Below are 20,450 nucleotides of genomic sequence, written 5' to 3'. Positions count from 1 at the left end.
ACTTTAAAAACATTATACTGAATAATTGAGCTCATTTTGGAAAATCAAGGGAGGGAAACAAGGTTAAATACCCCTTCCCCTTAGGAGCTGTCCAAGTAAGAAATATATGACATCAGTATCCATTACCCCTCACCCGGCAGAAAGTTACTCACCTAAGGCAAGAGACTAAGTGGCTATTTGAAGCAGCAAATGGGGTAGTTTTTTTCCCTACCTAACGCTTTAATGACTTAAGTAAATCAGAAAGCCATTTACACCGCTCTCAATTATCCAAGGATCTGCTAGGCTCTTTACTTCCTGTTCTCTCCCTCTGGCTAGCGGCCATTTCACTGCTCGTGAACAGCTCCAAAATGGTGGCCAGGGAAAGGGGAAAAGAGATGAGAGTAATTTGGTCGATTTAGCTTCTCATTAACAACTCTAATAAAAGGTCTGATAAGTGAAATGGTCACGACTCACAGTTAAAAGGAGGGTTCTGGGACTCTCGAGAATTTCATTTATGCAAAATTTACCTTCAAATAAACACGATTTCCTGCTATATACTTTAATGAATTTGATACTTGCTACTTTTAAGAAAAGGAGGCCTGGTGGCACAACAGTTAAGTGCTCAGCTGGTAACCAAAAGTTTGGCAGTTTGAACCCACCCAGAGGTACCTCGGGAGAAAGACCTGATGATCTGCTTCCCTAAAGATTACAGCCTTGAAAACCCTATAGTTTTTTTATGGCAGTTCTACTCCAAAACACATGGGGTTGCCATGAGACGAAATCAATTCAATGGCACCTAACAACAACAACATTTTTAAGAAAGTCAAGACTTGTAATACAAGGTGATATTTTTCTCTTCCCATTTTAATTTATACTTTAAAAAAAATAAAAACACAAGAATGCCCTTCAAAGTGAAGAACCAAATCCTCAGTGGAGCGGTAGGATCACAATGCAAAGATTCTTGAGAGGAGAGGGAAGCTCTCTGGCCCCCAGCCTGCTCTCAAGCAAAACTTTAGGACAGCAATCTTCCAAGGATTGCTTAAAAGGTGTGTTAAGGGCTTGACAAAAACCAGATCTCCATATACTACACTTCCCTGTTTCATTGGGCCCTCATAGACTTTTCTGTCCCTGGAGAAAGCCCAGAGAAAAAGCGGTTCAAGCCCAAGGTGTTCACAGCAATGTACTCATCACCTTTTATTATCAAACAGTCTGAACAGCAATGACAACAGAGCAAAAAAACAATTTTCCCTTACTTGAAGACAACGATAGCTCCTCGACATGGAGGGCAGGCCAGGAGAAAGATCTGCAATTGAAAAAGAAGCACGGTTATCAAGAGAAACGCTGGACACAGTGAGTCCATGCTACTTTAATATTCAAGGAAAAAATTAAAAAATAACAAAAACTCTAACATAAAAAAGTAATATAAAAAATATAAAGGTAAGCACGTAGTTTTCCAAAGTATACATTTGTGTTTGCATAGGCACATGTACGGTATATATGGGGCACTGGTGGCACAGTGGTTAAGAGCTCGGTTGCTAATCAGAAGGTCGGCAGTTCAAATCCACCAGCTGCTCCTTGGAAACCCTATGGGGCAGTTCTACTCTGTCCTACAGGGTCGCTATGAGTCAGAATCGACTCAAGGGCAACATGTTTTATATATACATATGTACATACATAACAGAGAGAAAGAGAAAATGTATTTTGGGGGTAGGAGATGGGAAGAGCTTTTCTTAAGCTAAGTTTCAAACATTTTTCATAGGCCCTGTTATTAATTGAATTATGTCCCCCCAAAATATGTGATGTAAATCCTAGCCTCTATGACTGTGGTTATAATCCCATTTCGGAATGGGTTGTCTTTGTTATGTTAATGAGGCAAGACTAGTGTGGGGTGTATCTTGAGTCAATCTCTTTTGAGATATGAAAGAGATTAAACAAGCGAGCAGAGCAGAGATGGGGGAAGAGAGATGCCAAGCCACATGAAGATCACCCAGGAGAAGGAGCTAAAAGAGACAAGGACCTTCCTCCAGTGTCAACAGAGAGAGAAAGCCTTCCCCTCAAGCCGGCACCCTGAATTCAGATTTCTAGTCTCCTAAACTGTGAGAAAATAAATTTCTGTTTGTTAAAGCCACCCACTTGTGGTATTTCTGTTATAGCAGCACTAGATAACTAAGACAGGCCCTTTTAGCCTCTAGAACACCTCCTCTTAACCTTTAGAACAAGACTCAATTTGACTCAATTTTTCAACTCTTCAACTTCAATATAACACAAGTAGCCAGTCTTAGAAGCTTTTAGGCCAGGGCAAGTGAAAATAGATTCTGAGCATGGGACAAGTACACAAATGCCATCTGGTTTGCTTCCCACAGGGCAAGGTAGATTTATCAATACCCAGTATTGCCAAATACAGCAAATAAAAATACAGGATGTGCAGTTAAATTGGATTTCAAATAAATAACTTTTTAGTACACTGATGTCCTAAATATTGCATGGAATATACTAAACGAAAATTCATTGTTTATCTGAAATTCAAATTTAACTGGGCGTCCTGTTTTTATCTGGCAACCTTATCAATACTGCTACCCCAAGCTCCAAACTTCTCTTTGATTTGATTGGTTTCTTTCTGAGCATGCTTGGGTGATTTTGCTCTTCTATTCTCCTCCCCGGGCAAATCAAACCAGAAGAATCTTGTCCTTCTAAGAGACAAATCAATTCCGTGTTACTTGGTGTGACAGTAGGCCAGGATTACATAGACTTTTAAAACCTGCAGCTATGACAGTTTGACCTTCATCCACACAGTAGTTTTTCTTCAAATGTCAGAGGACACAAAGAATCCCCTGGCAAACTTGATAAACATGCAAATTCCTGGGCTTTCGGATTAGGAATTCTGATTCAAAAAGTCTGGGACCCAAGGCCTAGGAATCAGCATGTTTAACAAATGCCCCCAGGAGATTCGATGACAGGCAGTCAGATATAATGTTTGAACTACTGTGGAGCCCTGGTGGCACAGTGGTTAAGAGCTATAGCTGCTAACCAAACAGTCGGCAGTTCAAATTCACCAGCTGCTCCTTGGAAACCCTATGGGGCAGTTCTACTCCGTCCTATAGGGTCGCTATGAGTCGGAATCAACTCAGTGGCAACGGGTTTGGTGTTTTCTTGGTTTGAACTACTATAGGGTCAAAGACACTGGGCAGGACTTTTGTTTTTGTTGTTGTTAGTTGCTACAGAGTTTTGATTTCGACTCCTGGCAACCCTGTGTGCAGAGTAGAACTGCTCCAAAGGGTTTTCAAGGCTATGACCTTTTGGAAACAGATCATCAGGCCTGTCTTCCGAGGTACCTCCGGATGGGTTCAAACCACCAATCTCTTGGTGAGTAGTCATTCACTTACAACAGAATGAAACTCATGTTTGTACAGTCCTGCTGACTAAGGTGATTTAATGGTGTCATTTAGAAAGCATGGATGTGTTTTACCATCTTGTTGAGAATCTTATTAACATAAACTGGACTGTTGGCTTTGTCATGTGTATGTTCTCTCAGTCTACATTTTGAAGGAAAGAGTAAGGAAAATATCTATAAGGAAAGACACCGGCTTGAATCCCCGCCAAGAGGAAGAGAAAAGAGAATGGAAGAGGGAAAAGGTCTTGAAAGGAACATGGCCAGGAGTCCATCACCTGCACAATACCTCATTAAAGAACCCCTCCCAGGAAATATCCTTCGAGAATGTGCCTTTTACCCTGTGGATCGATTTGATTAAAAGTATAAAACCAGTGACAATTACAGGTCTACAACCCTTTATCAACAATCCCCAAATCCAAAAGGCTCTAAAAAGTAAATTTTTTTTTTCCAAAGCCAATTTGGTAGCAAAACCTGACTTCAACTGATGTGAGGCTATTAACAGATCTTATTTATTCCACTTATGGTGCATACATTTTTCCAAAGAAATAATAATGTATTTTATTATGGGGTGTTGCCCCAGACCCCACTGGGAGTAAATGTAAAATACACCGTATGTACTATATTACCTTTCTAAAATCCAAAAAATACTGATCTCTGAAATACATCTGGCCCTAAAAGTTTTAGATAAGGATTGCAGACTTGGAATTTCAATCATCCAAACATGAACTTATCCCCACTCCCCATCCCACCCCTCAGGAGCAATCCAAGTAAGAAATAAACAAAGCTGGTATTCTTTACCACTGATCCAGGAGTAAAGTTACTCACCGTAGGCAAGGGACCAAGGTGGAGGCTGCACATAGTTACCCAGCATCAGGCCCATCAAATGCTATACTCAGTAGCTACAGCATACAGAGAACAGACAGGGCCCCCCAACCACCTTGGAAAGGTCCTCAATACTTCTCTCTAGAGTCACCAAAGAGTCATGCCAGTAGCCTTCCTGAGTTTCTGGAATACCCAAGACACTTCCAACATGCTAAACAGAGAAGCAAAAATACAATACTGGGCCCCACAGTTAACTCTTGCTTTTCTATATCCACAGCCAAGAGAGGATGAGCAGATTCTTGAGGGCAGATTTCCCCATAACTGCTCCATTCGGCTGGTTCTGACCCACAAAAGCTCTATGCCAGAAGCCCAGGAATCTATTAAAGGGAGCAATCCTCCAGTCCCCGCCCGGCAGAGTAGCTTATCATATTAACCTCCATTCAGTCATGGATCTAACTTCCTTTGAGGCTTGACTCTAAATGGATTTTCCAATAACTACTTTCATGTGGCCAAGTCATCCCAACCAACACTTTGGCCTTTTTCATCTTTCCTATCTATTCCCATTACCAGGATAGAGGGTATCTTTCTGAAGCAATCTTTAAATTAGATATCTGTAGATATGTCAAATCAGCAGATTTGAAAAAGCACCCCAAATTCATCATATTCTATTTCAAGCGAACTCATGGCCTCCTTCAGCAACTTTAAAGATTTATTACATTGAACCTCTCTGCTTCGTCATGCTTGAGCCACATCCATGAGCACCATTAACCAAAGGAGTCACATGAAAATAACATTTTAATTCAGAGGGCCAAGGGCCAATGAGTCACAAGAGCCCCCAGCTTTGGTCTGAATATCCCTGCTTTCTTCCTTGGTTGGCTTCCAACCGCCTCCAAATTTTGGTAGTATGTGTTTTAAACTAGCAGACAGAAAGCTAAACTATCCCTTCAGCTCCAAACAGAGTGGGAAGAGCGGACACTTAGAAATGCAAACAAGGGCTGTAGGAAGATGAGAATGCATCTGAGCATATCCCAGCACCAAATTGGCACTTTGTATTCATGCTGAATTCTGCCCAGCTCAGCACCTGAAGAAAAGAGCACAGGCAGGTAGCATACAGAGAAGTGCTACAAAGTATTTCTACTTTCCCATCACTTGTGAAGTAGGCAGGGCTGTGTTATTAATCCCCATTTTACAGATGAAGAAACTGAGGAGAAAGGTTCTGACCAGCTTTCTGACAAAGTCCCCTACCTCCTAGTGCAATGCACTTACCACCTCACACCTGACACACACCAGACCTCAGGGAGGCTTCCCTTCTTTAGACTCTAGCCCTGTCCTTTGATCCCAATGTCACACAGGGAGTCACCCTAATAGTGTCACACTTGTGCCACCAAACAGCTTACAAGATCTACTTTCTACAATATGAGATACCTCAAAACACAAACTCAACAGGGCAGAAAATTACGTTTACACTGGTTGGTTTCAGAGTACAAGCTCCAACCTGCCTCATCCCCAGGCCTGGTGGACTCTTGCAATCCTTATAAAATTGAGGTCTTTTCTGGCTGGTTTTTATGGAAAAATTCGCAGGTTCACTCTCTCAGCTTCGCCAGGAAGTTCCCTGTACTACTCCAAAGTTTTCCTGCCCAGAAATGTATAAATTCAACTCTTTCCTAAGCATCCCATCTAGGCACCAGCTGCTGTCCCAGTTCATCCTCTAATTCTGAACCACTCCTCTGGTTCCAGGGTCCCACCTTCCCTGCCCAACCTCTCAGCTATCACTTGTTCTGCTTCCTGTCCCCACAGTCGTATCAGCCCAACTTCATTGCTATCATTGTTCAGCCTCCCATCCACTTCTGCTCCATCCCACCATAAGATTGAACTAACCCTACTTTCATAGCACCTAAAGAAGACAGCTTTTGTTCACAGGAGGATGTGTTAGTACTATGAGAAATATAATTAAGAAGGAGCACCAGTCACCAAAGATCACCCCTAAATGATAGGCTAGCCAGGCAAGCAGTGAAAGGGACAGGAAAACTAAATGAAAGAGAAACAGAGAGTGAGAGAGATGAGAGAGACGAGAGAGATAGTCCTTGGTCTAACACAAAATTTTCCCAGGTCCACAAGGGCCAGAAGGCAGAAGGGGACAAGGAAGCTGGTGATAGGGAACCCAAGGTTGAGTAAGGATATTGTTGATGTGTTGTGAGATTGTTAACCATTGTCATAGGGCAACATCTGTAGTAACTGTTAAATGAGAAACTATTTTGTTCTGTAAGCCTTCATCTTAAGTGAGAATAACTGCACAATTGGAAGAGCGTAGTCAATGTCACTGAACTGTGTATGTAGAAATTTTTGAAATGGTGTATCTTTGGCTATGTGTATTTTCACCCAAAAAAAGGTTGAGAAGTTAGAGGGTTGACATGTTGTGGGGTTGTTAACCAATGTCATAAAATAATATGTGTACTACTGTTTCATGAGAAACTATTTGTTCTGCAAGCCTTCACCTGAAGTACAAACAAAAAAAAAATTTTTTTTCCCAGGTCCAGCCCTCTGGGTTCAGTTCTCATGGCTCCACCGCCTATGATGGCACACAGCTATCTGGGGATTTCTGAGGACAAGTGTTCATGACCATTACCCACCATAAAGAAGATTAATTCCCTGGGCTGCCCAATGTCTGTCCTACAGCTCAATTCACTAATGCTCATATCCCCAGGCCCTCATCATCTCTCCCTGGACCACTGCAACAATCTTCTCACTGATCTCCTGGTCTCTCTAAGCACATTCCTGCAAGAGGGATCTATCTAAAATGCCACTCTGATCTGCCACTTAGAATCCTTCAATGGCTTGCCAGTACCGATAGAAAAAGTTCAAGTTCCTTGGCATGGCAAACAAGGCCATCTCTGCTCTGGACCCCACCTACCTCTCTAGCATGGTATCCTGAACATATCATGGCAAGAAACATGCCTCTACTACTTCATTTTCTAATAGCTTCATTTTATTCAATGATATGGATATGCAAGAATTTACTCAACCAACACCCTCCTGTTACACAAGTAAGTTGTGTCTAAATTTTCAGATCCTTTACTATTTCCTTAGTCTACACATGTAGGAGAATTTCTCGATGAAAGGGAATATACATCTTAAAGCTTTTGATCCATAAATCCAAATGCTAAAATGTCCTCCAGAAAAGTTTTTTGAATACATAAACTTTAGTGAATATAGAAAAGCTATTCATATCCCCATCAGCAACAAATGAGAATGTGTTTTCTGCTAAAACCTGACCGATTATCATTTAGTAATTATCATTTGTTTCAAAGGCAAAACACACACACACAACTTATCACTTGAATTTGCATGTCTCAGATTACCAAAAACTATTTTCTAACATGTTTATTAGCTAGCTGTATTGTTTCTTTTGTGATGTGACCATCTGTGGTCTTTGTCTATTTTTTAACTGGTGTGTTCTTTTTCTCATTGAGTTATAAGAGCTATTTATATGTTAATGATATTTAATACAGAGTATTTGGCATATCCATCATCCATCTGTCAGCTTGTCATACTGTGGTGGCTTGCGTGTTGGTCTGATGCTGGAAGCTATGCCACTCGTGTTTCAAATACCAGCAGGGTCATCCAGGGTAGACGGTTTTCAGCAGAGCTTCCAGACTAAGGCAGACTAGGAAGAAAGGTCTGGCAATCTACTTACAAAAATTAGCCCATGAAAATCCTATAGCTCACAAGAGAATATTGTCCAATAGAGTGCTAGAAGATGAGGCCCCTAGGTTGGAAGGCACTCAAAATACACTGTGGCCACAACAATGGATTCAAGCATATCAATGATCGCAAAGATGGTGCAGGACTGGGCAACATTTCATCATTTCATTCTATCATACATGGGGTTGTCATGAGTTGGAGCCGACTCGATGGCAACTAACAACAATAACATTTGACACATATTGCAAATATTTTTGTCAGTTTGTCACTGTATCAGCTCTGTTTATGGTGGTTTTTTGATGTATAGAAGCTTCTTTATTTTTATGTAATTAGATGTATTTGTCATTTCCTTTATGGCTTTTGCCTTTGATATCATGCTTTGAAAATCTTTTACAACCCTGGGATTATAGACTCACCTGTTGTTTCCTAATATTTTCATAATTTTATTTTTAAAATTTCAATCTCCAGTCTCAAGGAACTATACCATTGCTAATCCTATTCACTAGTCCAGAACGGCTTTCCTACCTTTCCTCCTTTGGCCAACTCATATTTAACCTTCAGATACAAACATTAAGCATCATTTTCTCCAAAAAGTCTTCTCTATCTATTGTGGTTAAATGCCCATCTTCTGTTCTCCCATCAGTTCCCTTTTTACCTCTTTCTTAGAACTTGCCATTTTTGTCAGTATAAGGAGCTTACAAAGAGACTTGCCTCAAGAATTTAGACAAAAGGGAAATCAGAATGCTTACTTGGAATTGAGCTTTAAAACCAACATACAATAGGTTAAAAAGGTTTCAAGGTTATCTGAAAGACAGAATGGTTCCCAGACTTGACAGACCAGATTGGAACCTGCATGAACTATACCTAACGAAGAACGTAGGTTGGGCAGCCATTGAGATATAGGAAAACAGGAGTTGCAAAGTCATATTTGGCAGTGCTCATATCCAAACACCGTCCAGCATACAGAGGACTTTGTTCGTAACTATCAAGTTTTCTGGTCTCACTGGCAAATCCATCCCTATTAAAGAGATGGAAGCAGGACAGGCAGTATTGCTAAGTAGTTAAGAGTACAGGCTTTAAAGTGAAGACAGACTTGAACCCTCATTCTGGCTCTGCCATTCACCAGGAATATGACCTTGGGCAAGAGGTTTGAGGACCTGTCAGCTCTAAAATGGGGATAAAAATTGTAACTATGCTATGTCTCAAAGTTTTTGAGTGGATCAAATGAGATAAAGTAAGAAAAGCATTTGGCATAATGCATAGTACATAGCTAGCACTCAATATTTAGTAGCTATAATTATTCTGACTGCAACAGAAAATCCATCCCTACTATGCACTACATCAGCCAACAGCTCATATTAAACTTTCAATTCATCTAAGTCCACTTGTTGTAAGTCCATGGTTGCATAGTAACATTCTGATATATTATCTGCCTTCCTTTACCAGCTACCTACAGGGAGAGAATATTTAACCACTCTACACTCAGTTTCTTTATCTGTCACACGGGGATTACAGTACTATCTCATAGGATAGATGTGAGGAATAAATGCATGAAGTGCTTAGTTCAGTGTCTGGCACATTGAAACGAATAAAATAAATATGAGCTATTGATAGCATCATCCTTACTGGCTGACCTTTCTCTTCCCCTTCTCACTGCAAATTCCAGCCGAGCCCATGGCAAGTTCTATTTCCTCCACAAAACCTTTTCCAATAACTCCAGACAACAGCCCTCTTTTCTCCAAAGGCCTATAGGACTCATTAGGTACTTGGATTTTATTTAATTTGGGGCATTAAGTGACTATTATTGCACATAGTATTATAATAGAATGAGAGCTAGGATCTAATTATAAATCTTTCCCTCCTCACAAACCTTAAATTGTCATTGGTGAGCCACTGAACAAAGTCCAAGTCCTTTGCAGAACAATCAAGGCCTTCAACAATGTTGCTCCAAGCTGCCTTGCCAGTTTTATCTCCCACTATGCCTCAGGTTTTCACCCTGAATCTCCCTTTCTACATTTCTTAAATAGAAATAATAATAATGCTTACCTCCAATATCATAACCTCAACTGTTATTCCTATGAAGGTACCAAACATTTTCTGGACATTTCCATCTGGATGTCACACAGGCACCTCAGACCTAAGATGACTAAATCTGAACTTATAATTGTCTTTCCTTAACCTCATCCTCCTCTACTGCTCCCTCAAAAAAAAAAAAAAAAATGGGGGAGAAGAGATAGCTCTTCCTTAAAGTAGAATTCAAACTAATAAAGTTTGAAGGAATGAGGAAAACAGAAAATCACCTTTAGGCAAACACTACAGCAACAACTGTTGTAGTAAGAATCACGATAGATACTAGGATTAGTAATCCTCACAACTAGACCAATAAGTAGCATCATGATAAACGGAGAAAAGACTGAAGTCGTCAAGGATTTCATTTTACTTGGATCCACACAATCAATACCCATGGAAGCAGCAGTCAAGAAATCAAACAATGTATTGCATTGGGCAAATCTGCTGCAAATGACCTCTTTAAAGTGTTAAAAAGCAAAGATGTCACTTTGAGGACTAAGGTGCGCTTGAACCAAGCCATGGTATTTTCAATCACCTCATATGCATGGGAAAGCTGGACAATGAATAAAGAAGACTGAAGAAGAATTGATGCCTTTGAATTATGGTGTTGGTGAAGAATATTGAATATACCACAGACTGCCAGAAGAACAAACAAATCTGTCTTGGAAGAAGTACAGCCAGAGTGCTCCTTAGAAGTGAGGATGGCAAGACTTCATCTCACATACTTTGGACGTGTTTTCAGGCGGGACCAAATCCTAGAGAAGGACATCATGCTTAGTAAAGTAGAGGGTCAGTGAAAAAGAGGAAGACCCTCAATGAGATGGCTTGACACAGTGGCTGCAACAAATGGGCTCACATATAGCAACAACTGTGAGAATGGCGCAGGGTCGAGCAGTGTTTTGTTCTGTTTTACACAGAGTTGCTATGAGTCGGAATTGACTCAATGGCACCTAACAACAACAGGGTTAGTAATGAAAGTATGATGAGAAACAGGATATTTACATACAAGATATTTTTTAATTACAAAGGGAAAAACAGTAACTTTACAGTGGAGAACCCTGGCAGTGATCAAGGTTAACATATTAACATCATGAACCTCCTGATACAAAGCACCAAGAAGGGCACATCACATCATTTCTATGGTATTCTTGCAAAAAAGTGCATATAACTTCAATCTAATCACTAGAAAATACGAGCGACATTCTACAAAATAACTTGACAAGTACTTTCAAAAATGTCAAAGTCATAAAAGACAAAGACTGAGGAACTGACACAAATTGGAGAAAATCAATGAGAAATGACAGCTAAACGCAACATGGGATCCTAGATTATGCCTTGAACAGAAAAAGGACATTATCCAGATAAAGTCTTTAGTTTAGTTAATAGTATTATACCAATGTTAATTTCTTAGTTTTGAGCATTGTACCATGATTATGTAAGATGTTAACATTAGGAGAGGCTGAGTGAAGAGTACAGAGGAATTCTCTGTAATATCATTGCAACTCTTATGTAAGTTTAAAATCATTCCAAAATACAAAGTTCAAAAAGGGTACTGCTATCCAATCAATTAGCCTATCTTACAGCCTCAAGGCTATCTTTGATGTCCCCTTCTTCAGTTCCCACATCTAATCAGTCCCCAAATCCTGCCATCTTTTAAGTTAACCTTTCCATCCTCACTCCTCATCTGAGTTCAGTCCCTACCTTTTCTTAAACTACTATAGCAGTTTAGTCTCCAGTATTTCCCCATCTTTACTCTAGTTCACAGAGTGAACTACATTCCTATTCTTGAAATAGAGCCTTATCATGTTAGGCTCCTCCTTTAAATTTTCAGATGTCAGACTCAACACAATCCCTATCAGAATCCCAGATGTCTACTTTGTAGACATTTACAAACCGATTCTAAAATTCATATGAAATTGCAAGGGACCTCAAATAGCCAAAACAATCTTAAAAAAAGAAGAACAAAGTTGGAGGACTCACAATTCCTGATATCAAACTTACTACAACACAGCAGGAATCAAGACAGTGTAGTATTGCATAAGAAGAGCCATATAGATCAGTGGAATTGAATTGAGAGTCCAGAAATAAACCCATGTGTCTGGTCAATTGACTTTCAACAAAAGTGCCAAGATCAATTAATGGGAAAATAATAGTCACTTCAACAAATGGTGTTGAGACAACTGTATATCTGTATGCAAAAGAATGGAGTTGGACCCTTACCTCACACTATATACAAAAATTAATTCAAAATGGATTGAAGACGTAAATATAAGGGTAAAAACTATAGACCTCTTAGAAGAAAATACAAGGGTAAAACTTTACGACCTCGGATTTGGAAATGGATTCTTACATAACACCAAAGCACGAGCAATAAAAGAAAAAGTAGGTAAACTGGACTTCAACAAAATTAAAATCATTTGTGCTTCAAAGGACACTATCAAGAAAGTGTAAATACAATCTACCTAATGGGACCCTTATCATATATCTGATAAGGGGCTAGTGTCCAGAATATATAAAGAACTCTTACAACTCAACAAAAAAAGACCAACAACCCAATTTAAAAATGGGCAAAGGACATGAATAAACAGTTCTCCAAAGAAGATATACAAGAAGCCAATAATCACATGAAAAGATGCTCAACATCATTAGTCATCAGATAAATGCAAATAAAAACTACTATGATGGTTGGTTCCTTAAAAAGTTAAATGTAGAATAATCATATGACCCAGGAATTCCACTCCTGGGTATATACCCAAAAGACTTGAAAGCAGGGATTCAAACAGATACTTGTACACTAATGTTCACTGCATCATTATTCACAACAGCTAAAGGGTAAAAACAGGCAAAATGTCCATCAACAGATGAATGATAAACAAAATGCGGTATATACAAACAATGGAATGTTATTCAGCCATAAAAAAGACAATGAAGTTCTTACATACTTAACACAATAAAAATATACATGAAGTTCTAATACATGCTACAACATGGATGAACTTGAAAACATTATAAGCAAAACAAGTCAGACACAAAAGGACAAATATTATATGATTTCATTTATATGAAACATGTAGAATAGGCAAATGCATAGAGACAGAAAGTAGATTGGAGGTTACCAGGAGCTGGGGAAGAAGGGAATGGGGAATTACTGTTTAATGGGTACAGAGGTTCTGTTTGGAGTGATGAGAAAGTTTTAGAGATAGATAGTGGTGATGGTTGCATAACATTGTAAATGTAATTAATGCCACTGAATTGTTCACTGAAAAATGGTTAGAATGAAAAATTTTATGTTATATATATTTTATCCCAGTATTTAAAAAAAAAAGTACCATGAGATACTACTTTACACAAACTAAGATAGCTAGAATCAAAAAGTCAGATAATAACGAGTACTGGCGAGGATGTGGAGAAATTGAAACCCTCCTACACTGGTGCCCTCATCCATTGCTGGTAGAAATATAAAGTGGTGCAGCCACTTTGTAAAACAATCTGGTGGTTCCTCAAACAGTTAAAAATAAGAGTCACCATATGACCCAGCAATTCCACTCCTAGGAATATACCCAAGAGACTTGAAAGCAGGACTCAAACAGATACTCATACACAAACGTTCACAGAAGTACTATTCACAACAGCCAAAAGGTGAAAACAACAAATGTCTATCAACTGATGAACAGGTAAACAAAATGTGGTATATTTATACAGGAGTATTACTGAGCCATAAAAAGAAATGAAATAGAGATACATGCCAAAACACGGATGAGTCTTGAAAACAGTATGCTAAGTGAAGATCCCAGTCACAAAAGACCACATATTATATGATTTCATTCATATGAAATGTGTTGTTGTTAGGTGCCGTCGGGTTGGTTCTGACTCATAGCAACCCTATGCACAACAGAACAAAACACTGCCCAGTCCTGCACCATCCTCACAATTGTTGCTATGCTTGAGCCTATTGTTGTAACCACTGTGTCAATCCATCTTGTTAAGGGTCTTCTTCCTTTTCCCTGACCCTCTACTTTACCAAGCATGATGTCCTTCTCCAGGGACTGATCCCTCCTGATAACATGTCCCAAGTATGTGAGATGAAGTCTCGCCATCTTGCTTCTAAGGAGCATTCTGGCTGTATTTCTTCCAAGACAATGAAATGTGTAGAAGAGGGAAATCCATAGAGACTGAAACCAGATTGGTGGCTGCTTAGGGACGGGGGATGGGAAGTTGATGGTGATGGTTTACACAAGTCTGTGAACATACTAAAAATCACTGAATTGTACACTTTAAATAGATGAATTATATAGTACAGTAAGTCCCCAGGATATGAACGTCTGGACAACTTGTACTTGCCCTTTAATGTTATGTAAATTTGCTGTCACTTGGAAATGACTTAACCAACTCCTACTCACAACAAATTCTTCATCACCATCACCTTCACTTGCTGCACATGCAGCTTTTAACCCTTGAAAAGGCTTCCAGCCTTTTCTTGCACTAAAGTAAGGCTAAATGAGAACCGTATGCACCTGTTCCGACTTTCCTACAAATTCGACTTAAAGACCCAGGAACAGATCTCGTTCGTAACCCAGGGACTGCCTGTATATGAATTATATCTCAATAAAGGAGTTTTTTTAAAAAAAAAAAAAAGAAAAAAAAAAACTTTGGATAGCTCCTTATTGCCTAGTACATAAAGTCCAACCTCCTTAATTTGGCATTCAAATCCTTCCCTTCTGCCATGATCATTTGACCCCAGTCAGCATTATTGCTCACTACTCCCTTTCATGTGTATTTCTATCCAATCAAAATGAATTCTTCACCATTACCCATATATCCCTTACAGTTTCCTACCTTTGTCTTTGCTCTCATTATTCCTTCTCTCTGGAACTCTCGCCTCACAACCCATATTGACGTGTTTATACCCTCGGGGCCCTGGTGGCATAGTGGTTAAGTGCTATGGCTGCTAACCAAAAGGTTGAGAGTTTGAATCCAACAGCCGCTCCTTGGAAATCCTATGGGGCAGTTCTACCCTGTCCTACAGGGTTGTTATCAGGTAGAGTTGACTCGATAGCAACAGGTTTGGTTTTTTGGTTTCTCTCACAAAGCCCAGTTCAAAGGCTCCCTCCTTTGCAAACCCTTCCCTGTTTCTCAACCCTCACATACCAGGCTCACAAAAAATTATATACATAAAGAATGAAATTAAGTAGTTTTCCCATGCAATAGCTGCTACTGCCAGAGAATAATCATCCCAAAGCCACACTGCACTTTTTTCTTCTTTTCCTGGTCACAGTAGCAGCTCACTGCTTCAGCCCTCTCACTCAGTTCCTGAGAACAGTTCCAAACTTCTATCCTCTCCAAAACCCTGCCCTTGACCAAGAAAGCACTGACATCACATTACACCAGGGCCACCGAGTACAGTTGTGTAGGTTGTGCACTGCACAACCCTAGTGGCGCCATTCAATTATAGTCTATGTGAATGGCACCCTCTCCTAGGGTTGTGCAGTGCATAGCCATTCGTGGTGGCCCTGCTTGGAAACATCCCTAGAATTTGGAAACAAAGTAAAAAACAGCACTCAATTAGAGAACTACTGTAACTATATTGCTGGTGAGAAGTGGATATTTTCCAAGTTCTATCAATAGGATTAAAAAGTAACTCAAGAGAATTACATGGTCATAGCACAAAAACAATGTTTGCATAGAATCAGAAAACAGGAACATCCAAGAGAAACACTGTTATTCATGTGGAGTGGACAGACAGCAGCAGAGAGACAGAAGGAAACACATTCTGGTTACTACAAAGGTATGATGTACAACAGAAAAGGGACAGTTTTCTGTGGCGTACAAAAGCGTACAAGGTCTCTCTCATAAGACCCTTCCACTCCATTAAGTTCTCATTTTAGGCTTATCAAACAAGCTTGTTTAATTTGGCTTCAGGAACCTTGATATCAGGAAAGGTATGACCTGGCTGGTAGTCATAAAGTGTTCTTATCTCTGTACAGGTCTCTTTCCCATTGTTGATCCATACTTCAGCCTTGTGGCTTAACAAGACTTTCATAAGTTTTGGGAGTGTGACTCAGTCCCTTACAAGCCAATATCCCTGGGTAAGCTGATAAAAACGTCTTTGAACCCATAAACCAAGTTCCAGAGTTAGGCTCTATGTCAAATTTACAAAGGCAGACACACTCAAAAGCCCAGCCAAAGCAGCCAACCAGCTAGCCCCCTTTCACCACCGCCTCTAAACTGCAACCATTAATAGAGAACTCCCCAAAATGGGGAGCCTTAAAGGGCCGGAGACAGCAGTTTTAAAGGCAAGTGAGCCGGTAGTAGAGTCAAGTATGCCAGACACTGGGTTTGTTCCTTCTTTTGTCCCCATTCCAGTTCAGTTCAGCCTCTCACTTTTGTATTTGTTCTACCTGGCACACGTAATTCCACTTCTTCCATTTCCTCCAGAAATTTCCTGGATAACCCACCCAAATTAATCACTCCTTTCTCTGAACTCCACTGGTACTATACACTAATTACTTGGTTCTACGGCCTCCTATTGTTGTTGATGATGGTTACAATGATGATAATAGCCACTACTCTTTAATTAGTGCTTACTATGTGCCTGGAACTATATTAAGCAAAAAAGCATCTTACATGTATTATTTCATGTATTCCTCACAGCAATCCTGTAAGTGCTATTATTTTTTATTTTTTATTATTTATTTTATTATTTTTCCTCATTTACATATAAGATACAGAGGAGTTAAGTAACATGCCTAAGGTCATACAACTAATAAATGGAAGAGCCAAGCTTTGAACCCAGAACTGTCTGACCCCAAGACTATGTTTTAGCTAGTATTACCTTTTGTTTGTACAATAAGATAATTAGCTTTCTGAGGAGATTCCCCTGTCTTCACCCTCTATAATGCCATAAAAGTTCCCCAAGAAACATGTGCAAGTGTGAATCTCCTTCTTGGTTAGAGCCTAGTCCAGGACACAAGTTGGAAGAGAATAGAAGAGGTGGCAGGGAGTACAGAGAGGCGTGGCCATCCAGGGAGCCACAGGAGTCCCTCTCCTCTGACCCACTTGAGGATCACACTGCTGCCTTGACTTCAATCCCAGAAAAATATTTAGAACAATATGACCTGATTGTCTTGAAATTTCAAGAAAACTCAGAAGGAACAGAGCCCAGGCCCACCTGTGGGAGGGATGGATGATATCCAGCCGTCTGCAGGAAGGGGACCAACAATGTCAGGGTCATAGCCACGTGGGCCAGCAAATGTTTGCAAAGTTCTGCCATCAATGAGTTATGTGTCTATGGTCAAAGATTTTTTTTTTGGGGGGGGATAGGCGTATTTGTAGAGAAGAGAGTTTTCTTTAACCTCTTTAAGCTTCAGTTTTCTCATCTTTTAAAATAAGAACATGAATACCTACTACTTGCTTGACCCAAGCCATGGTACTTTCAATCACCTCATGTGTATGCGAAAGCTAGGCAATGAAAAAGGAAGACAGAGGAATTGATACTGTTTAATGGGAAACTATTTGTTCTGTAAACCTTCGCCTGAAGTACAATAAAAAAAAGAAAAGAAACAAGAAAAAAAAAAGAAGAATTGATGCATTTGAATTGTGGTGTTAGTGAAGAATATTGAATATGCCATGGACTGCCAGAAGAGTGAACAAATCTGTCTTGGAGGAAGTACAAACCAGAATGCTCCTTAGAAGCAAGGATGGTGAGACTTTGTCTCTCTTACCCTGGACACGTTATCAGGAGAGACCAATCTCTAGAGAAGGACATCATGCTTGGTAAAGCAGAGGTTCAGCAAAAAAAGAGGGAGACCCTCAATGAGATGGATTGACACACTGGCTGCAACCATGTGCTCAAACATAGCAACAGTTGTGAGGATGGTACAGGACCAGGCTGTTATACATAGGGTCACTATGAGCTGGAGCTGAGGGGACGGCATCTAACAACAACAACCACTTGCAGGGCTGCTAAAGTATAAAATAAGAATGTACCAATCTCCTGATGACTGTATCGTTTGTCCTTCCTGGAGTTCTGGCCACACAAAGAGATGCAGGACATAGTTCCCTGTCTGCAGGGAGCTCACAGTCTAGTTGACAAAAGTCTTCTAATCTAGAATACAGTACTCTGTCAACCAATGATAAAGCTGTTTTGTTGGTGAATCACCCTAACTCTCTGCTGCTTCTTCCCTTCTCTGCTTTTGTGCCACTTGCAGGCCATTTCCTCCAGATGAAAATTCTGGTAGAAAAGAAGGGGAATACTACTGACAAGAATAAGAATAATTTTGGCTTCCAATCTCCCATCTACACCTCTGTATTAAAAAAAAAATAGTGGAGGGAGCTCTACCAATCACTATTTTGAAAGTGAAGCATGTAAACTGTTCTTCTGCTTCACAACACTTAACACCATTTCTCATTTTATATGTGGTTTTGTTTTTGTAAAATGGCAATCTTCTCTAGACTGTAAGCTCCTAGAAGGCAGGAGCTTCATGTTATTCCTCACTGGTTCTAGAACCTAACAGAGTAAGCACCTGGGACATACAAGATGTTTGTCAGATACTTGTTGAATGAGGAACTGAAACAAACAGATGTCTACAGTATATGGAAAGACCTGGTTACCTAATCAAAACCAAAAAGAAAACCTGTTGCTGCTGAGTCAATTCCAACTCATAACGACTCTATAGAACAGACTAAAACTGCCCCATAGGGTTTCCAAAGAGCAGCTGGCTAATTCAAACTGCTGACCTTCTGGTCAGCAGCCGAACTCTTACCCACTGTGCCACCAGGGCTCCTACCTAATCAAAAGCCACTTTAAAATATTCAAGCCTTGTTTATGCATAGAGTACCTCTCAAGAATTCCAAGAAACTAGTAACGATGGTTTGTTCTGGGAAGAACAGTAGATTAGGGATCAGGGGTTGGAGGGAATCTTACATGCTATTCAATTTCTTTTAAATTGTTTGAATTTTTAAACAACATAAATACAACAGATAAAATAGATCTGCTCTGTTTGAAGCCTAAACAAACGAAATTCATGCCTTTCCATAGGAAAAATGGAATACTGGAGGGAAGGGAGGAGATTATGCCTGTGTGTGACTAAAAACCTGAGAATTGGAGGCTCTTAAGAAAGAGGTAGGGAGTTCCGGCAAAATGGCGCTTTAGGCAGAAGCACCACACCGTCCCTCCATAGCAAAGATCCGAAAAACTAAGCCGAACAGAGGATACAACAATCCTGAAACCCTAAAACATTGAATGAAGAGATAAAGAACTCAGCCAAGCACCAAATGGAGTGAGAAAACTGACAGAGAACAGAGAGCGAGGCGAGATTCATGCAGACGTCCCCTACCAGCTAACGCGGTGCAGATCCGCCATCTTGGACCCCTATCGGAGACCAGCAAACAGGGGGTACGAGAAAGCAGCCTCACGGAGCTTCCAGGGGAAGACAAAACAACCGGTAATTTACGATATACGCTTTCCCACCCCCCACCCTTCTTCACCCCGACTCTGCCTCCTCTGCTTCCCGCGGCCACAGTCTCTTGACCGGGAAACAGTGGCTGCTTGGTTTCCACACACCCGAACATGTAGCTGTCCGAGTGCCATTTGCTGGCTGCTGCTGTTGCCTTTTTTCCGCTTCTTTTTATTTCTTCCTTGCCTCTCCCCACCTCCCCCTCCTTTAGCTCAAGTACCTCTCTCTGTGTGCCAACTTTGCTTCTTCCTGAGGGGCTGCAGAGCTCCGGTAATTTGTGATAAACGCTTTCCCACTCTCCACCCTTCTTCACCCACACTCGGCCCCCTCTGCTTTCCACGGACACAGTCTCTTGTCCAGAAACACCAGCCCCCACTAGCTGGCTCTCTGAGTGCCATTTGTTGGCTGCTAGTGTTGCTTTTTTTTTTCTGCTTCTTTTGACTTCTTACTTGCCTCTCGCCACATCCCCCTCCCTTCGCTCAAGTACCTGGCTCCGTGTGCCATCTTCGCTTCTTCCTGAGGGGCTGCGGAGCTCCATTCGAGTGTGGAGCTGCTTCCCGGTTTGGGCTGCCGTGCTGGTGGGATTCCGGGGCTTTTGTTCATTTGTTTGTTTTGAATTGTTTGTTTGTTTTCTTTTCCTTTTCTTGAGTTGGGAGCCCTTTCTGGCCAGGCTGAGCTGCGTGGCAGGGAGACACCCCTTCGGCTTCCACAGACATGCAGAGGGATCCCTGAGGACATTTCTTTTTACGTTGGTTTTTTTTCTGTTTCTTTGGGGGCCTTTCTTGTTTTATTTTTTTAATTTGTTTTGTTTTCTTTTTCCTTTTTACCTTTTTGTCTTTCTTCATTGCTCAGTTTCTCGTCTCTCTATATCTTCCTTCTCTTTCTGTTCCCTGAATACCTGGCGTTGTATACCTCTACGCCTTCTAGCCAGGCTGTACTGCAACACCTGAGAGCGACTTCCCCAGACCTCATAGCTGCACCGCTGGGATTCCTGGGAACTTTGCGGTTCTTTAACCTTTCTGATTCTTATT

The 20,450-nt window shown here is 40.6% G+C and overlaps 1 protein-coding gene across 8 annotated transcripts in view; it reads right to left on the bottom strand.

Annotated features, from left to right (window-relative positions):
* The window catches only part of TMEM164 (transmembrane protein 164), a 232,258-nt gene that overhangs the window by 143,806 nt on the left and 68,002 nt on the right, over positions 1-20,450 (bottom strand). For all 8 annotated transcript variants that reach the window (XR_002824615.1, XM_023734467.1, XM_023734470.1 and 5 more), the window contains one exon: positions 1,233-1,282. Coding sequence is in view for 5 of the 8 variants with exons in the window: in XM_023734467.1 (XP_023590235.1) it covers positions 1,233-1,282 (50 nt within the window). In the remaining 3 variants the exon portion in view is untranslated. The remainder of the gene's footprint in view (positions 1-1,232; positions 1,283-20,450) is intronic.

Source organism: Trichechus manatus, unplaced genomic scaffold (genome assembly GCF_000243295.1).
Source record: "Trichechus manatus latirostris isolate Lorelei unplaced genomic scaffold, TriManLat1.0 scaffold00068, whole genome shotgun sequence".
NCBI classification, from domain to species: Eukaryota; Metazoa; Chordata; class Mammalia; order Sirenia; family Trichechidae; genus Trichechus; species Trichechus manatus.
This window is presented reverse-complemented; position numbering and strand designations above follow the sequence as displayed.